The sequence below is a fragment of the Ovis aries genome, chromosome 11 (genome assembly GCF_016772045.2).
Source record: "Ovis aries strain OAR_USU_Benz2616 breed Rambouillet chromosome 11, ARS-UI_Ramb_v3.0, whole genome shotgun sequence".
NCBI classification, from domain to species: Eukaryota; Metazoa; Chordata; class Mammalia; order Artiodactyla; family Bovidae; genus Ovis; species Ovis aries.
In genome coordinates this window covers 42,456,640-42,476,091 of record NC_056064.1, presented here as the reverse complement: position 1 = coordinate 42,476,091, position 19,452 = coordinate 42,456,640, and the positions used below count along the sequence as shown (strand labels likewise).

Below are 19,452 nucleotides of genomic sequence, written 5' to 3'. Positions count from 1 at the left end.
AGCCTCCCGCCACCGGGAAATACCCTGAATAACCCGAGGCTGACAGGGACTGTGGCCGCAAAGATGGGGGAAGGGAGAAAGGGCCGGCTGGGGGATCCTGGAAAATCCAAGAAGAGAGATGGAAAGGGAGGGTGCTTGGAGATAGGGAGAAGTGTAAGTAGAAAGAATCTAACATTTTCAGACAGCAAATTCTGCTCCAGGCACGCGTGCTAGGCACCTTCATTACCCTGTGAATTCTGCATTTTTACCTCACTCCATTTTGCAGATGAAAAACCTGAGGCTCAGAGAGGTAAAAAAAAAAAAAAAAATTATTCAGATCCCACAGGTAGCTACCAAGTGATAATATTCCAAAACACATTCTTTTTCTACTGGCAAGGTAAATTATTTTTTTTAGGAGGTAGAATAGGAAAGTTAGGTAAAGAGGGCCCACAGACCCTCATCCCCACCTCCGTCTCAGCCCTTCTCCCCGCCCCTTCCTTCCTGTCCCATTAGTTTATAACTTCTCTCCCCGGTGGCTTTACCTCAGAAACTTGAGTAGCCAGAGATGGGGACTGAGCCCGCAGAACAGGTGGGAGTGGGGGCAGGGGGGAGGAAAGGGTTACAGGGAGGGAGGGTAAATGTGAACGGATGGGATTCCCCACCTGGCACCAGGCCTCTGCCTTCCTATGACCTACCTAGGATGCCTGGAACCCTCTGGAACCAGGGGTCCTCCAGATAGAAGGGGCTAGTAATGAGAGGCTGGGGTTGGGGGACACGACTGGGGATGAGAGGAAGGGTGAGCTGAATCTTTAGGTCTAAGGTCCTAACTGAGCCCAGAAAACCTGAACTCCAACCCTTACATCATGAGTAGTTCAGTGAACCTTGTACTGGAAGCTTAGGGGTGGGGGGTGAGGAGGAGAGAAGGGAAAGGAGAGAGAGAAAACGATTCTCCAGACCAAGCAAGAATTCCAGGGACCAAGTGTGAGGCAAAGTCTGAATATGGGTGTTCTTCCAGGAGATGGCGCTGCAAAAGAATGGAAGCTCTTAAGATTTATTAATAATACAGACGCTGGGCCCTTCAGAGAGCACAGATGCTTCACATTCATTATCTTCCTTATTTCAAACAATCCTTGTTTCAAACCACCCCTGGGGATTTCTGATCTCCACATTACCTATTAGACAGGTGGAGAGCCAGAAAAGCAAATGATTTGCTCAAGGTCACCCAGGAAGCTGGATGTAGGGACAGGAGGGGTGTGCCGGAAGTCAAGGCCTGTCGAGGATATGCTAGGAAGAGTTTAGAAAAGAGTTTATGTCTTCGCCCTGTGTACTGTACCATTGTACCTGGTCACACACAGGCTCTTAGCTTGGAATGCTTGTGTGGGAGGGGGAGCCGTGTGGTTGAGGCTTGTCTCATAAGATCTCTTCTTGTTATGGCTTCCTCAGGTCTCCTGGGGACCGTACTCTGGGGAGGATGAGGAGGCATATTCGGTTGAGCCCTTGCCAGAGCTCTGCTACAAGGCGGACGTCCAGGCCTTTAGTCGCGCCTTCCAACCCAGTGTCTCCCTGACGGTGGCTGCACTGGGTCTGGCCGGCAATGGCCTGGTCCTGGCCACCCATCTGGCGGCCCGACGTGCTGCCCGCTCACCCACCTCCGCCCACCTGCTCCAGCTGGCCCTGGCCGACCTTCTGCTGGCCCTGACCCTGCCCTTTGCCGCAGCCGGGGCTCTGCAAGGCTGGAGTCTGGGAAGTGCCACCTGCCGTGCCATCTCTGGCCTCTACTCGGCCTCCTTCCACGCCGGCTTCCTCTTTCTGGCCTGTATCAGCGCCGACCGCTACGTGGCCATTGCGCGGGCCCTCCCAGCTGGACCGCGGCCCTCGGCGCCCGGCCGTGCACACTTGGTCTCAGTCATCGTGTGGCTGTTGTCGCTGCTCCTGGCGTTGCCCGCTCTCCTTTTCAGCCAGGATGGGCACCGGGAAGGCCAGCGGCGCTGTCGTCTCATCTTCCCCGAGGGCCTCACGCAGACGGTGAAAGGGGCGAGCGCCGTGGCGCAGGTGGTCCTGGGCTTCGCGCTGCCGCTGGGCGTCATGGCGGCCTGCTATGCGCTGCTGGGCCGCACGCTGCTGGCCACCAGGGGGCCCGAGCGCCGGCGCGCGCTGCGCGTCGTGGTGGCCCTGGTGGCGGCGTTCGTGGTGCTGCAGCTGCCCTACAGTCTCGCCCTGCTATTGGATACTGCCGACCTCCTGGCGGCCCGCGAGCGGAGCTGCCCCGCCAGCAAGCGCAAGGATCTGGCACTGCTGGTGACCGGGGGTTTGGCCCTAGCCCGCTGCGGCCTCAACCCGGTGCTCTACGCCTTTTTGGGCCTGCGCTTCCGCCAGGACCTGCGGAGGCTCCTCAGGGGTGGGGGCTGCAGTCCAGGGCCTCACCCCGGCGGCGGCCGCTGCCCCCGCCGACCCCGCCTTTCTTCCTGCTCGGCTCCCACTGAGACCAACAGTGTCTCCTCCTGGGACCACTAGGGCTGCGAATCAAGAGGATTGGGCGGGCTGAGGAAATGTTTCCAGGGAGAGTAGTGGGAAGGGGGAGTCGGTGGGGGGCACTGAGAAAGAGGTAGGGACCTAAGGAATTGCTTCTGTACTTTGGCACATTAAATAGACAACATGGAAATGAGATGCAACTCAACAACTGTTACTATTTTTGAGTCACCGGCTTGGAAATGATTTGTAGCAGGGCAGAAATGGTGGTTCCCCCCGCCCCGCCTTCCCACTCTCCCGCTCTTGGCTCTGAGAGGAAGGCGCTGAGAGCCTGGGTGGGGGTGGGGGTCTCCTGAGCCTGCTAAAGCTCTAGACACTGACACCCACTCTCACCGGGCCTCTGCCAGCAGAGGTAAGGTGGGAAAGTTGCCAGGCGAGGAGGGGTGGGGGTTCCTCCTGATACAGTGTAAGGAAGAGCTTTCTAACAACTAGAGTGCTATCCAGTAATGGCTGCCTTAGCAAGTACCGAGTTTCTGGCCTCTGGAATGCTCAGGCTGAGGCTGTCCGGGACTGTGTGTGCCTATGCCTGGTGTGGGGGTAGGAACGCGGCCAGGAGATTCCCGTTTTGGGTGTGCTTTTGGATTCAGTTACCACTCTAGAGTCCCTTCTAAGGTTCTCTTTTAGGGACAAAAAAGTAATCTAAAAAGTTGAGTTGAAGTTTTTCACCTTGGAGAAAATCCAAGGAGAGAATTCCAATTTGCAGATTTACAAAGAGTGGTTACCACGGGTGAGGTGGGGGTGGGGGTGAAGCCATTCTCCGTCTTCCTTCGGGACAGGGTCAGAGGGAATGCACTGAGCCTGCTGGAAAGACAACGGAAAGAACTTCCCTGCAGGCAAGGGCCTGGGATCCAGACAGGGAAAAGAGTATATGGTTTCCATCCCGAAGAAGTCTCAGGGCAGGCCTCTCTCATCTGGGGCGAGGACAAGGCTGGGATGGCCTCTAGAGACATTGATTCCCAGTCTTTGTTTTACATAGTCAAGACACGCAGAATGGTGTCCACGTGCCACAACTCTCGCAGTTTAACATCCGGTCAGCAAAGCTGCCCTGACTACTGCAGCCAGGGGTCTGGGGACCCAGGGCAAGAAGGGCGGAGAGTGGCGGGGATGTCTCCAGGGAGGCGCTGGCCTGTCGTCCCTGCCCTGTCCCGCCCCGCCCAGCTCGGGCTAGTTTTCCTTCTCGGAGCCTCCGGGGGCTGAGACTAAGAAGCACGGCCTCCCGGTACCAGGCTCCAGGGAAGGCCCGGAGATGGCGCCGATCCTCAAAGGGTCCAAGCCACTGGGGGTCAACCTGGAACCCTCCACCAGAGCTCGCGGGAATCGCCGCTGAGTCAGCAACGCACGCGCGCGCCCGCGGTCACTCTGGCCCCGCCCCTCTGACCCCGCCCCGTCCGCTTAGAGCCTCGGTTAACCCCTTCCTACCCCAGAACCGCAGGATCGTCACCTGAGAAGCCTCCACTCCATTCGAAGACCACGGGATGCCCTAGAATCCCGTCACTCTACTCTTTCAACTGGAGTTCAGTGAGTTGTGCGCTCTAAATTAGATTTTATTTTGGGCCCTGGACTGTACTTTCCCGGAGTCTCTGCCTCAGCTTCTACACCTCAAAGAGGTGACTCAGATCGAGGAATTGGACTCCGTCCATGGGCGGAGGGCTACACCTCTAGGGCTGTGCGTGGCGCAGGTAGCTAAGGCTCTTTCCTTTCTTAGGAGCCCTGTGACGAGCCAGCAGTCGGAGGGCAGCACTCGGAGGTTTCCTCTATGCCCTATGGGCACTTTGTTCTCCAAAGCTCTTGCCCAAGAGGGCTTTTAATTTGTTGGTTGGTAAGCCAAGAGTTAAAACAAGAGCATGAAGGCGGGCTTCCGTGACGTCACTAGCAGTCCGCGTCTGACCTCAGAGGCGGGGGCGTGGCTAACATCACACTGCCCCCTCCCTCCCTATTCCCCGGCCCCTCCCCGCTGTCACCAAGCCAGGGGCACATGATGCAACCCGCCGCGGTTCAGTAGGTTGATTGGTGGCCGCGCCCGGCGCCAGGCACAAGGATTGGACAGAGGAGGCTGTGACGAAAACTGGACACAGCCCTGAAAAGAAGGGAGGAGAGAAAGAAGTGGGAGGGGGGCCCGAAGAGGAGGGGGTTGGGGAGGCGGGGTCCCGGCACTGTGCTCGCGCCCCTAGCGCGCCAGTCCCCGGGCTGCAGGGAGCGCAGCGCGCGCGGCCCGGGCCCCGGCCACCGGACGCCCTACCGGACACGACCCTCCTTGGAGCTTGGACAACTGCCCACCTCGGACACTGCACCGGACACTGCCCTCCACAGGGCTGGACACTACAACGGACACTACTTCCCAGCTCCGGACATTGCTCCCTCCCCCCCCACCCCCTGCCCTGGACGCTTCCCCCCTCCCCCTCCGGGGGCCCAGACTCCGAGCCCCCTGCAGGCTCCAGCTAGCGACCCTCTGCACCCCAGCGCCAGACACCATCTCCTCCCACTCCCCCACTCCCTTTTCCTCCTCCCGCCTCATCTTTCTCCTGCTTGGGTCGGAGCCCCGCCAGTTTCCCCGACCCCCTGCAGCTCGGCCTCGGCTGCCCGCGCCCCCATCCCGCGGCTGCTCGCCCGGATGCCTCTCCCCGGGGGATTGTGGTGGCTCCTCTGCTGCCGTCGAGGCTTTACTCTTCTGCACCGGGACTACGGGGACGGCGAGCTTAGCGGGGACGGGGACGAAGACGAGGACGAGGAGACCTTTGAGCTACGGACCCCGAGTCCAGCGGGCGGCGGGAGGGTAAGTCCCTGGGGGGTTTGGAGCCTTGTCTCAACCCCTCTCACTACAACCGGCCGTCAAGCCTAATCCTGCTCCAGACTCCAGCAAACGCCGTGTGGACTGGGGTTTCAGGAGACGTTTTTGCCTGGGGGCTCGAAGCCCCCGAGAGCTCCAGCAGCAGCCCGCCTTGGGATCTGCCTGTGGGCCTCGCGCAGCACGCTGGGCGCTGTCCACCTGCTGGGGGCCCTGAGGCAGGGGAGGTGTCACGCCTGGCGCGACCTGGCCCTGCCTCTCCCTTCCCCGCCGGGCCCGCGTCCCATCCCGTCTCCTTCCGCCTCCGCCAGCGCCGAGGAATGTGGCGAGGCCGGCTGGGCAGCTCGGACGCCTGGGTCCGCTCCTCTCCCAGTTCACGAGCGCAGGGCGCTGGGGCCAGATGCGGGAGTTCCCGCCGCAGGGACCTGGGCGAGGGGAAGCAGGTATCCTTAGATTGGGGTCCGTGGCGGGGGCTCCATGGAGAGGGAGCTGGGCGCCACAGCCCTCCGAGGACCCCTCATCATTACCCTGGCACTCAGGACAGAACTCTCCGACCTTCCTGGTGAGGCTCCTCGGGAATCCTGAGGGAATGGTGAGAGACATTCGGCTCCGGGGTTTCGTCGAATCTTGCCGTGGGGAAACTGAGGCTCTACTGATGTAGATCACGCCCTGACGTCCTCTCTCTCATGCCCCTACACATCAGCCACCAGACTCCGGGCAGCCAGACTCGTGTGCTGTGGCCTGGGTCAGGCTCCCATCCCCCGCTCAGGGGTCCCCAGCAGGCCCAGTGGCTCAGTGCCCGGGTGGGGCGGGCTGCGCCGCCCGCCGGGGCCGGCGCCAGCACCTGGCGGAGGCGGAGGGCGGATAAATATAGAGGGGAGGGGAGGGAGGGAAGCAGGGGACTGTGATTAGGGTAGTTGGTCTAAGAGAGGGGTCAGCACCTGCCCCTACGGTGGTGTGGCTGAGAGCCCCTCTTGGCCCCGCCAGAAAATAAGAGGACCTGTGCCCCTGAAGGCATTGGACCCAGGCGTCCCCAAGCTTCCAGCCTGGGCAGGGTCGGCTTTGTGAACCACTGCCATTGCCTCCCTCCTGCTCCACCTCCACCCCTCCCCCCAGAGCTTGGGGACAGGTGTCCCTGGTCCCCCTCCCCCGCCTCCTGGCTTTAGCTGCCTGGTCGCAATGGGACCCTGGCACAGTTCCCGCCTGACCTGGTTCCTGGATGGGTTTTCAGCCTCTCTTAGACCCCAGTCTACAGTAGAAGTTCCAGGGCACAAAGGTGGGATGGGGGAGGGAGGGCAAAATCCTGGACTGTACCTTCCATGCAGAGTATTCTTCAGCCTGGCCTGAGCCCCAGCAAAAGGGCAGGGTCTCTACCTACCACTGAATTTCAGGGGTGTCTGTGGGAGGGGATAAAAAGCTCTTGGAGAAACTCCTATACAGAAAGGGTTCCTCTTCCCTTCATTCACCTCCATGCCTACCACCTGCCTGCCAGCCTGAACGCCCACCAGCCAAAGAAGGGAAAATGAGGAGGAGGGGGGTGACTTCGAGTCTGCCAGAGCAAGAAAGGACTTCATCCACCACTCCCTTTTCAAAGATTGGGAAGCTAAGGCCCAAAGACTTGAGGGGGCTTGCCCAGGTTCCACAGCGAGTTTCTGACTGGAATTGATGTTTGAGCTGGTATTAGAACCCTGGTCTCCTGACTCTGCCTGGTGCTTTTTCTACTCTTCCCCAACCCCTGATTGCCTCTTGAATCACAGACAAGACGAGAGTCTTGGCTTCTTAGCTTGGGCTGTTGGGTAGAGACTGGTGGAAGGGGCAAGTCCAGTGGCTTCAGCTCGCTGGGTCAGTCACAGTCACCACCCCACGCCTCGATTCCTCAATTCCCTGAGCTGCGCTGTCCCAGAGCAGAAGCCACTGGCATCCTGCAAGGAGGGTTCTGAGCCTGAGGGATGCCCTGTCTGTTTCCCCAGGGCCCCCTAGATGTGACGCTGACTCAGCCTATGAGGAGTGGGCCAGTTTCAGACAGGTGAGCCTAGCCCCTGCAGTCCCATGGTCTGGAGACCCCAGCCAGTTCCTGGGACCCCCATCCTCTCCTTCCCTCCCGCGGTTGTGCAATAAGGGAGAGGCCTTACGCCGGACGCTGTGGTTTGGCCAGGGTCCCGGGGGGCGGTCCGGCTGGGGGCGCGGGGAGGAAGGGGGGGTCCAGGCTATTTCTGGTTCGAGGTCAGAACGGCCCAGCAGTTCCCACAGCCTGGGGGAGGGGTGCCCAGCCGGGAGTAGGCACCCCTCGCGGCCTGCCTGGGGAGCCCTTAGAGAAGAGCCTCCTGGAGGCGGGGTGCAGGACCGGCAGGCTTGCCCAACCCTCGCTCCCCTCTTGCCCAGGCTGCAAAGCTGGGAGGAGACGCGGAGCCTCATCCCGGAGAAGGGGCCGTCTGAAGACGACCCAGATGTCGTCGTGAAAGGTGGGGATCCACCTCATACGCTCTAGAGGCCCCGATCCCAACCCTCCAGGGGATGATGTCTTATCCTGCTGATCCCCTTTCCCGCCTTCTCCCCGAAGGTTGGCTGTACCGAGAGCCCCGCGGAGGAGGGGCGCGGCCCTGGTTGCCCCCGCGCCGAGCCTGGTTTGTGCTCACCCGGGACTCCCTGGACCAGTTCAGCAGCAGCGGGAAGGGGGCGAGGCGGCTCGGGAGCCTAGTGCTCACCAGCCTGTGCTCAGTTTCCGGCCCTGAGCGCAGGCCCAAGGAGACCGGTGAGACCTCCTGGGGATTCTCCTACCTCCCCAGGCAGCTGCCCCAGGCAGCCCTGATTGCCCGCCCCCCACGGCCTCTCTTTCCCCCAGGTCTGTGGTCAGTGACCGTGAGTGGCCGGAAGCACAGCATTCGGCTCTGCTCGCCTCGCCAGTCGGAGGCAGAGCGCTGGGGGGTGGCGCTGCGGGAGGTGATTGCCTCCAAGGCGCCTCTGGAGACCCCCACCCAGCTGCTGCTCAGGGACATTCAGGTGCGAGAGAGAGAACTCCATGGAGAAAGAGGAGGGTGATGGACCCCTAAGCTTTCCGGGCTCAAGGGGGGAGCTCCCTTCTCCATCACTGAGATCATTTCCCTGGCCTCTAGGAGAGTCGTGGGGACCCAGAAGCCGTGGCCCTTATTTACAGAAGAAACCCGATTCTGAGGCACACCAGTGGAGCCCTGTATGCCCCACTCCTGCCTCTGCCCTACGGAGTCACTGCCCCAGGTGAGTGGTGCCATGGCCCAAGTCACTGGGATGGGGTCTCACTTGATAGGGATCTAGGAGTCCTCAGAGGACTAGCCCCTAGCCCCTCATTTTTCAAAGGATGAAGATGAAACAAGAAACGGAGCAGACTGATACCCAGGGTAGAGGGGGAGGGAAGCCAGCACAGAAAGTAAAGACCCCCTTTGACTGACTACCTTCTCTTTGGGTCTCATTCTGACTACTGATGTTCCTTCACGAGCTTTTACACACTCTCTCTTGTTCTTTCATTATACTCTCAGCACCATGACATACTTCCTTTACAAGTGGTGGAAAAGCCACCACCTCAGGAGAATGTGCTGACCTCATTTAGCTACACTTCTCCCCCAAAGGGTATAATGACAGGCCCAGGTTCTCAAGCTAGAGGAATAAGGGCAGCTGGGAGAAGAGCCTTGGTTTTCTGACTCTCAGTCCAGCCTGTCTTCTGGCCCAGTGATGACTCTCAGTACCTAAGTACAGAACCCACGGTTTGACTGTGTCTTTTAGTCTATCCCTCCAAGTTACTAGGGCTTCCCTGCTGGCTCACGCGGTAAAGAATCCGCCTGCAATGTGGGAGACTTGGGTTCAGTCCCTGGGTCGGGAAGATCCCCTGGAGGAGGGAACACTCCCCACTCCAGTATTCTGGCCTGGAGAATTCTATGGACAGAGGAGCCTGGCAGGCTACAGTCCATGGGGAAGCAAAGAGTCACTACACGGAGAGGCAAAGTTACACGACTGAGCGACTAACACTTTTTCCAAGTGTTACTAACTTGAAGCCTAGCCTTAGTGGGTCTAGAGGGGGAGATTCCTGGGAGGCAGGGGTTGAATTTGGCTCTGTGGGGACCATTGCTTTCCCTTCACTCTTCCTGTCCTTCGCACTCTCCCCTCCTTGCCACCCCTGTCCCCTTGTACTCCCTCTGACCTTCCCGCGGTTCACGCCTTCCTCCCAGGGCCCGTCTTTGTTTCCCCTCTCCAAACCGTCCCTCCGCCCCCAACCCTCCCTCAGGTCCCGGCTACGCGCCCTTGCGGGAGGAGGCCGTGAGGCTGTTCCTGGCGCTGCAGGCCCTGGAGGGGGCGCGGCGCCCCGGGCCCCTGATGCAGGGTGTGCTCCAGACCTGCCGGGACCTGCCTGCGCTCCGAGACGAACTCTTCCTGCAGCTGGCTAAGCAGACCTCGGGCCCCGCGGGGCCCCCCGGGCCGCCAGCTACCCAAGACCCCGCGGCCCTGCGGTACTGGCAGCTCCTCACTTGCATGAGCTGCACCTTCCGGCCAGGGGGAGCCGTACGGGGACACCTCCTTGGGCATCTGGAGAGGTGAGAGGGGAGGCGTGGGGGAAAGGCCAAGGCAAGGGAGAGGAGGGAGCTGGGAAAGAATGGCAGGCCATTCCAAAGGGTTTGGCAGATGGAGAACTTGGACCCAGAGAAGGGAAGGGACTTGCCCAAGGTCAGGGCCGCTGCTCCGGAGCGCAGTGCCTTTGTGGGAATCACAAGTTCATACCCCACTTGTGGGCGGAGGAATTACAAAAAAGGCTCCCACTTTGGGCAGAAGAATTATTAAAAGGCTGTTTTTCCTTGGGGCTGATGCAGTCCAGCGCCAGGACTTCTGGCTGGAAGGCAGAATACGGCTGGAGTTTGGATTTCAACCCAAAGGAGGAGCATGGAAATTTTGGGAAGTGGGAGGGGGCAGATAGGCTGCCAAGGGCCTTTGAAAGTAATTCAGCTCCTTACTGAGCGTGGGGGTGGGGTGGGGTGGGGTTTAGATTCAGAACAGCTGGTGGTGCTGCCTTCAAGGAACTTAGAGTTGGAGGGGAGGGAATCGGGCGAGGTGAAATAAAGTCTGAGCTAAAAAGGCAATAGGGAGGAGGAGAAGGCAAGCCCTGGGAGCGCTAACCCTCCAGTTGTCCCTAATCCAGGACTGAGCAGGCGCTCCCGGACTCGGAACTGGCGGAATATGCGCGCTTCATACGGAGAGCGCTGGGCCGGACGCGCGGCCGGGAGCTAGTGCCATCGCTGGCCGAGATTTCCGCGCTGAGCCGACGGCAGGAGTTGTTGTGTACCGTGCACTGTCCGGGGGCTGGTGTCTGCCCTGTGGCCATAGACTCCCACACCACGGCGGGAGAGGTAAGACCAAAGAGAACCCCGGAGACCTCAGCCTCCCAGCGTCCCGTGCCTGGCTTTCGTGGTGCCGGGACTCTAGGTTTGCCCGAGTCTGAGAGTCATCAGCTGGATAAGGGCTGAGTGTGGCGGGACTAAGAGAGCTGACAGATCCCTCCAGTTGGACCCTTCCAGAAGTACTGGCAGGCCCCCTGCGCGGTCTGAGCCTGACTTTCCCTTTATGCTCCCTGCCTTCCAGGTGGCTCGAGAGCTGGTGGGGCGGCTGGGCTTGACCCGGAGCCGTAATACATTCGCGCTGTACGAGCAGCGAGGGGCGCAGGAGCGAGCCCTGGCCGGGGGCACTCTCGTGGCCGACGTGCTCACCAGGTTTGAGAAGTAAATGTCCAGCCCCAGCCCTGCTCTCCGTTAGCCCATTGGCCTCTCTGCTTCGATCCATCCCTAAGTAAACGTTTACCGAGCGCTGGCCTCGGCACGGTGAAGTTCACAGGCGGATTCCTGCCTGCCGGCGGTTTGCAGTCGGGCTTCGAGGCTTGCCTCCGCGGTCCACTCCGCCCTGGCGGGCCCCGCCCCCAAACATCTGGCCTCGCCTCTTTCCCCTGGGCGGCCGCCTGCGGGGCCCTGCTGCCCGGCCGTATCGCTCCCTTCTTTTTGCTGCAGCTTGGCGGCGGAGGAAGCCGGGCTGGAGGACCCGCCGGACACCGGTTGGAGACTGTGTCTGCGTCTTCACGGACCTCTGCACCCTGAGGGGCTGTCCCCAGACGGTCACGAACTGCCCTTCCTCTTTGAGCAGGTGAGGCTCTCCCGCACTCACGGCCGGGGGAGACCCCGTAGCCTGAACCCCTCCCTTTCTGGGCCTTCGCTTTTCGTCGTTATGACAACCCCGGGGGAGGCGGTGCTCCAACCCAGACCTACAGTTCCGCACCCTAGGTGTCTTCGCGACGGTACCCGCGGCTCCCGTGCTGATCCCCGCTGCCTCCCCGTAGGCTCACGCTCTGCTGCTGCGCGGCCGGCCGCCCCCGCCCGACGACACGCTGCGCGCCCTGGCGGCGCTGCGCCTGCAGAGCCTGCACCGGGACTTCTCCCCGCGGGCGCCCCTGCCACGCCTGGACCGCTTGCTGCCCACCCCGGCCCGGCCGCGTGAAGACCCTCCCCGCCCGGTGCCCAGGCCTCCCCCCTCCGCCGCCCTGCTGGCCGGGGCGATCTGGAGCCCGAGCCTGGCCAAGAGGCGGGCGGAGCGGGCCCGGCACGGCGGGGCCGGCCGCACGGCTGGAAGCGTGGCCCGCGAGGGAGGAGGTGGCGCCGGCAGGGCAGCTGCTGTGCTGGGAGGCTGGAAGCGGCTACGGGGCATGGGCCGAGCTGAGGCCATGGCTGCCTACCTGGCTCTGGCGGCGCAGTGTCCAGGGTTCGGCGCTGCTCGGTATGACGTTCTGGAGCTGAGCACGGTGAGGGGGAGAAGGGAGAGGGGGACTCTGGTGGCCCAAGCCCCACACCTTTGCCCCAGAGCCACAGGCCCCCGTTGTGGGTCACTGCACTCCCTACACCCAGCAAAGCTGCCCATCTCAAAGCCCAGGAATCACTGTCCCTGAGGCCCTCACTCTTGGCAGCTGTGGATCATGTGGGGGGTGGGAGGGACCAGGAAACGTCTTGCTCACAGCCATCTCCCTCCACCAAAAATAATGCAGCAGGGTCCCCTCTTTCCACCCTGACTCTGCCTGTCTGTCCACATCCGCAGGAGCCTGGTGGGGGCGCTCCACAGAAGCTATGCCTGGGCCTGGGAGCCAAGGCCATGTCCCTCTCGCGGCCCGGTGAGACAGAGCCCATCCACAGCGTCAGCTATGGCCGTGTGGCCGCCTGCCAGCTAATGGGTCCCCACACCCTGGCCTTGAGGGTGGGAGAGAGCCAGCTCCTCCTGCAGAGTCCCCAGGTGAGTGGGAAGAGGGTGTAGAAGGAGGAAGGGAGAGAGAGGGTGTTAAGAAACATTTATGAAACATTGAGCATGGGTCTACAGCCCTAGACCTTAGGGATCCCACAGTGATCAAAGACAAACTCAAGGAGCTTACGGTAGTACTGGCCATCAGACACTGAACAAGGAATCAAAGACTGTTAAAGATGGTGACAGATGCTACGAAGGAAAGGGTAGTGAGACAGGAAGTGACTGGAGGGGATCAGAGCATTAGGTAGGATGGTCAGGAAAAGCTACTCAACAACACCCAAAGGAGATCCTGGGACACAGCTTTCCAGGCAGAAGGACCTGCAAGTGCAAAGGTCCTGAGATGAGACTCACCTTAGGATAATAGAGGAGCAGAAGTGTGATAGGCACAGAGTGAGGGAGAGTGGTGATGAGGAAGGAAAGGTTAAGGAGGGCAGCTCACATAAGGCCTTGGGAAGGAGCCTGGGTGGAGGATGAGACAAAGGAGAACTCATTGACCCCTTCTGTACTCTGACCTCTGCCCTCTCTTAGGTGGAAGAGATTGTGCAGCTGGTGAATGCCTACTTGGCCAACCCCTCCCCCGAGAGGCCCAGCAGCAGCCCTCCTCCATGCCAAGACCTGCCAGACACCTCCCCTCCCAGCCAGCACCCGGGCCTGGACGAGCCCCAGGGACAGTCTGGCTGTTTGGGGCAGCTGCAGGACTGAGCTTGCCAAGAGGTCACGACCTCCCTCTTGCCTCCAGCCTGGATCTGGACTACTCTGAGATTTCAGGGAACCATGGACCCTTTTGGCCCTGCAGGGACAGGGCATACCCCACACGTAAGGGCTGCAATGGGTGCAGACAATTTTCTAGTTTGTTTCTTAATTTATTTGTAGAAGAGAAGCCAAAAAAAAAAAAAATCCTTATTTACACAAACCCTTCCTGTGGGAGTGTTGTCAGTGGGACAAGTTGGAGCCCCAGAGCTCAGAGCTCCACCCCCAGGGACGCCCACACTCCCAGGCTTTTACCAGCACTGAGAGGAGTCTGAACACCACAGGGCTCCACCTTCCTTGACCTTCTAGATTTAACCTCCTCGTGGCCAGTATGCTGCCCTAGGGTGGTGGGTGGGGCAGGCAAGAGGGCAGTTTTAGAAGCTGGCAATTACTCATTCTTCTTCCATTGAGTGGCATGGGGGTGGCCTCTTGGCGTCCCTGAGGCCCGAGGGCAGTGAGTCACCAGGACTGGCACTACCCAGTCCTACCCTGGTGTCCTGCTTCTGGGTCTTAGTTGGGACCATCTTTAATGTGCCTACTGCTTTGGACCTGGAACAGAAGAAGCCTGGAGCAGGATCAGACCCAAGAACTGCTCTGGCACAAACAATGCATAGATCGGGATGGGCTCAGCTTTACTCCTGAGCTCTGTTACTGCTTTATCAGATCAAGCTGAATTGGGTTAACTCCTGAGGATCTAAATGCCTTGGGCCTGGGAATCCAGAGTCTTGGCTTTCTTGACTTGCTCAGAATGCTGCAGGCCTTCTTTCAGCAGCCACCACAGCCTCTGCCCTGAGTGGAGGAGGCTGGGGCAATATGGGCAATGTAGATCTACCCTCGGGCAGGACCTTAGGCACAGAGGAGACAGCAGACATTAGTAACGCTGGCTGCAGTAAAACAGCCTGGTTCTAGGCAGGGATGCTCATGGAAACAATGGACACACAGACCGGGACTACCTGGTAAGACTAGAGCAGGTAAAGCCTACCCTACCAGCACATGCCTGGGAACTGTGAGGCACCACGGAGATCCTTTCATTGTCCCCCGTGTTCACCCACCAAGGCCTGACAGCTATTCACAGACCAAGGCCTGACTATATTCACAACTAAGCTTTATTACTTTATTAGAGCTAAATAAGTGTATCAAGGGTTAAAGCGTCAAAAGGAAGAAGCAAAGCCCACTCTTGGGTTGGAGAAGAATCTAGAACCTTGTTGGTAAGGGGATTTTGGACCAGAGGAACCAAGTATGATGGGGCTGTGCTTACTGTCCAGAGGGTGCAGTAGGGAGGACTCACTGCTCCTGGGTGCCCCAGGAGATGTAGTCTGGTCGAGTGGCTGCGTGGTACTCATCAATCAGCTCCTGTACGACCTCCCTGGACCTGTCCAGCTCATCAAAGTTATCCTTAAAGATGTCCTCCTTCCGGAACTGCTCCAGGAAGGCCTCCCGCTTTCGCAGCTTGTCGTACTGCTGGCAGGAACTTTCAAAGAGCTGAAAAAGATAAAAATCTCCAGGATGGGAGCCAGGGTGAGACAGGGGGTTGGATTGGATCTGGGGGAGAATGATGAAGGTGGAAAAGGGGCCAAAGCAGACCAGGCAGCCAGGCTCACCGAGGAGATGCTGGTGTGGTTGGCCATCATGAGCCCACTGACCCTGTGGGCAGAAGGCAGGTAGGGCGACTTCCTGGACAGGGCCACCTGGATGCTGGCGGGGCCCCAGGGGATGAAGTTGGCCAGCTTCCGTTCCCGGATCCTCTGCAGGCTCTTGTGCACCTGGGGTGGGCACAGGAATGGTGGTGGTAGCCTCTCCTCTACCCCTGTGGGCTCTGGGGGTAGGACAAAGGGGCTTCACCTACCTGGGTGGGGTCCACCTCCCCCTGGATGATGTTGAGGATGGCGATATAGCAGTGGTTGGTCTGGCGATCCCGGCCTGTGGACACCATCACGTTCTTGGGCTGCAGCAGTCGCCTCATGACATCCAGGACCGTGGTCTTTCTCACGCTGGCCACCTGGGGGGAGAGTAGCCACAGGGCAGCCCGGCACTCAGGGCACAGGCGAGAGACGCATGGACAGAGAGCATGAGGTGATGCACGGCCCCATCAGACGCAGGGGACCCTGGTCTCTGGGGAGTGTCCTTAGACTCAGGTCCTCACTGAGGCATCAGAGATCTCAGTCCCCCCGAGCTCAGCTTACTCATGCCCTTGTGCAGGAGCATCAGCCGACTCCATATAGCCCGGGCCCTGCAGGGCGCCACAGGCAGCGGGAGAGGAGAGCAAGTCAGCGAGGAAGCAGGGCCTCTGGGTGCAGCAGAGAGAAGGGAAAGGCTGGTCAGGGCCTGCTGGGCCTGAGGGCTGCTCTTACCGACTGGTCCGTGGTGAGGGGGGTGTAACCAGTCATGAGGAAGTGGAGCCGTGGCGTGGGAATGAGCGAGGCGATGAGGCCAATGAGGTCGTTGTTCATGTAGCCAGGGTAGCGCAGGGTGGTGGTGCTGGCTGACATGATGGTGGACACCTGGGGACAGTGTGCCAGGTCATGGGCCTTGTCCTGGGGGCCTCCCTTCCCTAGATGGTGCTTCGGGAAGGAGGGAGTCCAGGAGCGGGGGGCTCACCAGCTGGTTGATCTGGGAGAATGAGGGATTCTGGATGTGCAGGCGGTCTGTGGCAATCCGGTTCAGGGCTGTGTTGTCCAGCACCACCTGGGGGGACAGAAGAGGGTCACAGCACCTTTTTGAGGAGAAAGGGGGCAGAGAAATAAGTTATTAGCTTAGTCTCCCTCTAAACTCCAAAACTAGGAAGTAGGTGTGTTAATTTAAAGGGCAAGTACTGTCTCTGGGGAATCAGGAGACACTTCTACCATCCAGTGCATTAGAGAAATATTTGACTGTCCAACATGTGCCATGCATGGTACCTGGCTCTGGAGAAACCATAGAGAGTAAAACAGGCATGGTCTTCCCCGTCACCAGGTCTATAGTCTAGAGCTGCGGTGCCCAACTTTACCAGTTTCGTGGAAGACGATTTTTCCTTGGACAAGGTTAGGAGTGGGGTTTCAGGATGATTCAAGTGCATTACATTTATTGTGCACTTTATTATTATTACATCAGCTTCACCTCAGATCATTAGGCATTAGATGCCAGAGGTTGGGGACCCCTGGTCTAGAGAAGGGAGACTGGCATTGAATATAAAACAACAGAAAAGTATAGTTACGCCTGAAATAAGCACAGAGGAATTTGACCTTGTCTGGGTGGTGAGGGAAGGTTTTGCTAAGAAAGTAACCATTAGGCTGAGAATGGAAACATGAGTAGGTATTAAATAGGCTAAGTGGAGACATGTGGGAGGGGGGTGTTACTTTGTTGAGAGTCCTGCTACCTAAAGGGACTATGAGAAGCTTGGGGTCAGGTTCTTATTTCATACTTTGGGCCACCAAGTATGGCTTTGTTGGTTGTCTGTTCTCTGGGCAAGGGCTTGGGAAGGGCAGAGTGTAGGTGTCTCACTGGTTTGGGGAGGTAGGCCAAAGGCCCCACTTCCTCCTCCCATGCTCACCACACAGTCAGCGTTCTGGGTCAGCCTCTTGAGTGTGAGCAGTGAGTTGTAGGGCTGGACCACCACATCGCTCATCTCGTCCTGGTTGGGAAACACTGAGTATGTCTGTACCAGCTTCTTGGGGTACCTGGGGGTGAGGAAGAGGGAAACGGGCAGGTAGCAGAGTGACTTGGAAGGACTCTCATCACTGCCCCTCTTTGTCTTCTCCAGGAATAACAGGGGCCGTTCCTTTCCAAGTGCCACCAAGGTCTTACACAAAAGGAGTGAGGGCAGAATGGAGTCTTTAGAGCCCAGAAGCCAAAAAAGATAAACCTGAAGCATCAAACCTCCCTCCCTCCTAGGTCCTCTCCCCCAGCTATGCAGACCCTCTGCTTCCTGGGAGTTATTGCTTCCAAGATGTTCCCTGGGAGGCCAGGCTCTGTTCCTACTTGTAACTCAAGGGCAGTAGTAATAGGGCTTTCAGCCAAAAGAAAAAGTGACAAAAGAAAAGACATTACCCAGGGAAACAGAGCTAATGCTCTCTTCCCAAACACAGGCTTACCTGTCATTCAATCGCTCCAAGAGGTAGGAGCCCAGGCCAGAACCGGTCCCCCCAGCGATGGAATGACACAGCACAAAGCCCTGCAGGGGAAGGAATGGAGAAGCAGTCTCCAGGGATCTGGGGGAGAGGCTTCTGGCTTGTCTCATGTCCCACTCCCAACCCTCTCAAGTCTCAGGGTTTCTTCTATATCCATCCAGTGTGAGGCTCCTTGAGAAGGAAGGAGCTGATGCCATCCAGATTAGGATCTTCTTGAGGACACAAACTGAACCTTATTTACTTCACCATCTCACATCTGATACTCAAGAGTTATGAATTAAATTGCCCCCATCACACATCTGATCAGGCTCTTTGTGACCCCATGGACAGTAGCCCATCAGGCTCCTTTGTCCATGGAATTCTCCAGGCAACAATAATGGAGTGGGTTACCATTCCTTTCTCCAGGGGATCTTCACGACCCAGGGATTTGAACCTGGGTCTCCTGCATTGCAGGCTGATTCCTTATCATCTGAGCGACCAGGGAGGCAACCTCCTGACTTCCCCCAGCACTTCTCAGCTTCCTCCCTCCTCTCCCCTAAAGGGGCAGAACCTCACCTCTAGGCTGTCACTTCCATCTGCTTCTCGGTCTATGATGTCAAAGATATCTTCATGGATTTTCTCACCCTGTATAGAGAGATGAGGAGGGAGGAGACACCTATAGAGACGTGAGGATGACGTTTCTGGAGAGCATCTCCTTTCGGCACCAGTAACTCTACCTTGGGACACTGCTGACACCTCAAGCAGAGCCCCGACTGTGGCCCTCACCCCAGAAATGCTACTTTGCATAAACTTCTCTATGTCTGTCCCTCTTATCAGGGTAGTCCCCTGTCTCTCACTGTCAGTATGGTCTAATCACCAGACTGCTTGTGCTTGCCTTACCCCAGGAAGGGAACATCAAGAATCTCCCGGATGGCCACCTGGATACCTGGGAGAATCCGCTGGCCCAGTTGTTGCCAGCTCCTCCTCCATGCTCTGACAGGTATATGTTCTCTGGGTTGTAGAGTTTGGCATAGGGGGAGTTGAGGATGGAGTGGATCACCCTGGGCTCCAGGTCCAGCAGCACTGCCCTCGGGATGTAGTGCTCATCGTCGGCCTGTCAAGAGGAGTCCAGAAGGGGCCCAATCAGCTCGGGCCTGCCCAGTCCTCCAGTCCTCCCAACTCTGGCTCCTGCCTGCCCTCCTCCTTCAAACCAGCCGCCCTGGCTCCTCTGCCCAGTGGGTTTCCCAGTACCCAAGCCCTTCCCTTCAGGCCTCGTGGGCCATTGCCAACCCTGGCTAAGTCGCTGGGGGCACCTGGTAGAAAAAGACGTCCTTGCGATCAGTGCCCTCGGTGGCGAACTCCTCCACGATGCCCTCGGGGCTGATACCATGCTCGGCGCACAGCTGTTTCCAGAACTCGAACCCAACTGGGGGATGGGGAGAGACGCCTGGGTCTGCTAAAGCCCTCTAGCAGAGGGCTTGGGAGCCCAGGGTGAGGCTCAGACACTGTCACACATTCCAGGGTGGGCCCAAGACGCCCGGATCTGGGCGACGTGACAGCTCAGGGTTAGAGGCATGTCTCTCGTGCTGGGTGTCATCATGCGCAGTAGGGCAGGGGGGTTATGGAACGGAAGCGGGGCGGGGGTGGGGTGGTGGTGTTGGAGGATGCCAAGCACTCGGGTGGGACCCGAAGGGGCAGAACCGGAGACTAGCTGGGCCCGGCTCTCGTTCGCTCACTCTGGTTGCCGCACTGGCCCAGCTGCAGGGTGATGATCTCCCGGGGCATCGCTCTTCAGATGAGGCCGCGCCAGCCTGGCCAGGCCGGGCAGGAGTCACGGCGGGGACGAATGCTTGGCAGCTGGGCGCGCAGGACGTGGGGAGCGCGCGCTCTCTTCTGCTTTTGACGCGGATGCTCGGTCTGCGCGTGTGCAGTGCGGGCCTCCTCTCGGCCGGCGGCCCGGGAGCCCAACCTGGGCATCATTTTCCCCCACAGCAGTTGCAGCTGGAATTCCGCACAGGCGCGGAGTGA

The 19,452-nt window shown here is 59.1% G+C and overlaps 3 protein-coding genes and 1 long non-coding RNA gene across 13 annotated transcripts; 2 read left to right on the top strand and 2 right to left on the bottom strand.

The window, feature by feature from the left end:
• Positions 1–544: 544 nt before the first annotated feature.
• CCR10 (C-C motif chemokine receptor 10) lies at positions 545–2,508 on the top strand. The gene is given in 2 exon segments (NM_001040287.1): positions 545–568; positions 1,423–2,508. Coding segments are annotated over 2 exon segments (1,095 nt in total). The 3' UTR covers positions 2,494–2,508.
• A 263-nt stretch (positions 2,509–2,771) lies between these two features.
• LOC132657423 (uncharacterized) lies at positions 2,772–6,060 on the bottom strand. The gene is made up of 2 exons (XR_009595598.1): positions 5,821–6,060; positions 2,772–4,585 (listed from the first exon to the last, which is right to left on the bottom strand). It is a non-coding gene; the product is annotated as an uncharacterized LOC132657423 (long non-coding RNA).
• Positions 4,686–17,343, top strand: PLEKHH3 (pleckstrin homology, MyTH4 and FERM domain containing H3). 9 transcript variants are annotated; one of them, XM_060395637.1, is made up of 13 exons: positions 4,686–5,281; positions 7,264–7,319; positions 7,676–7,755; positions 7,854–8,045; positions 8,136–8,293; positions 8,407–8,527; positions 9,549–9,855; positions 10,455–10,662; positions 10,895–11,022; positions 11,314–11,446; positions 11,640–12,098; positions 12,389–12,580; positions 13,118–17,343. In XM_060395637.1, exons 1-13 carry the CDS (start codon positions 5,120–5,122, stop codon positions 13,289–13,291), a joined length of 2,370 nt encoding a protein of 789 aa, XP_060251620.1. In that variant the 5' UTR covers positions 4,686–5,119; the 3' UTR covers positions 13,292–17,343. The 9 variants fall into 9 exon arrangements, with proteins under 9 accessions (XP_060251620.1, XP_027830285.1, XP_027830284.1 ...); XM_027974484.3 differs by having other exon boundaries at positions 10,895–11,031; XM_042255977.2 differs by lacking the exon at positions 4,686–5,281 and adding an exon at positions 5,492–5,885 and having other exon boundaries at positions 10,895–11,031.
• Positions 13,432–19,450, bottom strand: LOC101111036 (tubulin gamma-2 chain). 2 transcript variants are annotated; one of them, XM_015098793.3, is made up of 12 exons: positions 19,161–19,450; positions 18,738–18,850; positions 18,371–18,538; positions 18,001–18,069; positions 17,410–17,489; positions 16,869–16,995; positions 15,938–16,024; positions 15,691–15,840; positions 15,186–15,338; positions 14,941–15,102; positions 14,598–14,821; positions 13,432–14,184 (listed from the first exon to the last, which is right to left on the bottom strand). In XM_015098793.3, the coding sequence occupies exons 1-11, from the start codon at positions 19,207–19,209 to the stop codon at positions 14,624–14,626; spliced, it is 1,356 nt and encodes a 451-aa protein (XP_014954279.2). In that variant the 5' UTR covers positions 19,210–19,450; the 3' UTR covers positions 13,432–14,184; positions 14,598–14,623. The 2 variants fall into 2 exon arrangements, with proteins under 2 accessions (XP_014954279.2, XP_042111921.1); XM_042255987.1 differs by lacking the exon at positions 13,432–14,184 and having other exon boundaries at positions 14,428–14,821.
• Between the last annotated feature and the right edge of the window lie 2 nt (positions 19,451–19,452).

Excerpts from the sequence above, each read along its gene's own strand:
- PLEKHH3 (XM_042255974.2), top strand. The coding sequence starts at position 5,694 with ATGCGGGAGTTCCCGCCGCAGGGACCTGGGCGAGGGGAAGCAGGTATC. Across the intron at positions 8,528-9,548 it reads CTACGGAGTCACTGCCCCAG|GTCCCGGCTACGCGCCCTTG; the intron begins GTGAGTGGTGCC and ends ACCCTCCCTCAG. Across the intron at positions 12,581-13,117 it reads TCCTCCTGCAGAGTCCCCAG|GTGGAAGAGATTGTGCAGCT; the intron begins GTGAGTGGGAAG and ends GCCCTCTCTTAG.
- LOC101111036 (XM_015098793.3), bottom strand. The coding sequence starts at position 19,209 with ATGCCCCGGGAGATCATCACCCTGCAGCTGGGCCAGTGCGGCAACCAG. Across the intron at positions 16,025-16,868 it reads CCCAGAACGCTGACTGTGTG|GTGGTGCTGGACAACACAGC; the intron begins GTGAGCATGGGA and ends CTGTCCCCCCAG. Across the intron at positions 15,103-15,185 it reads GGGAGGTGGACCCCACCCAG|GTGCACAAGAGCCTGCAGAG; the intron begins GTAGGTGAAGCC and ends TGCCCACCCCAG.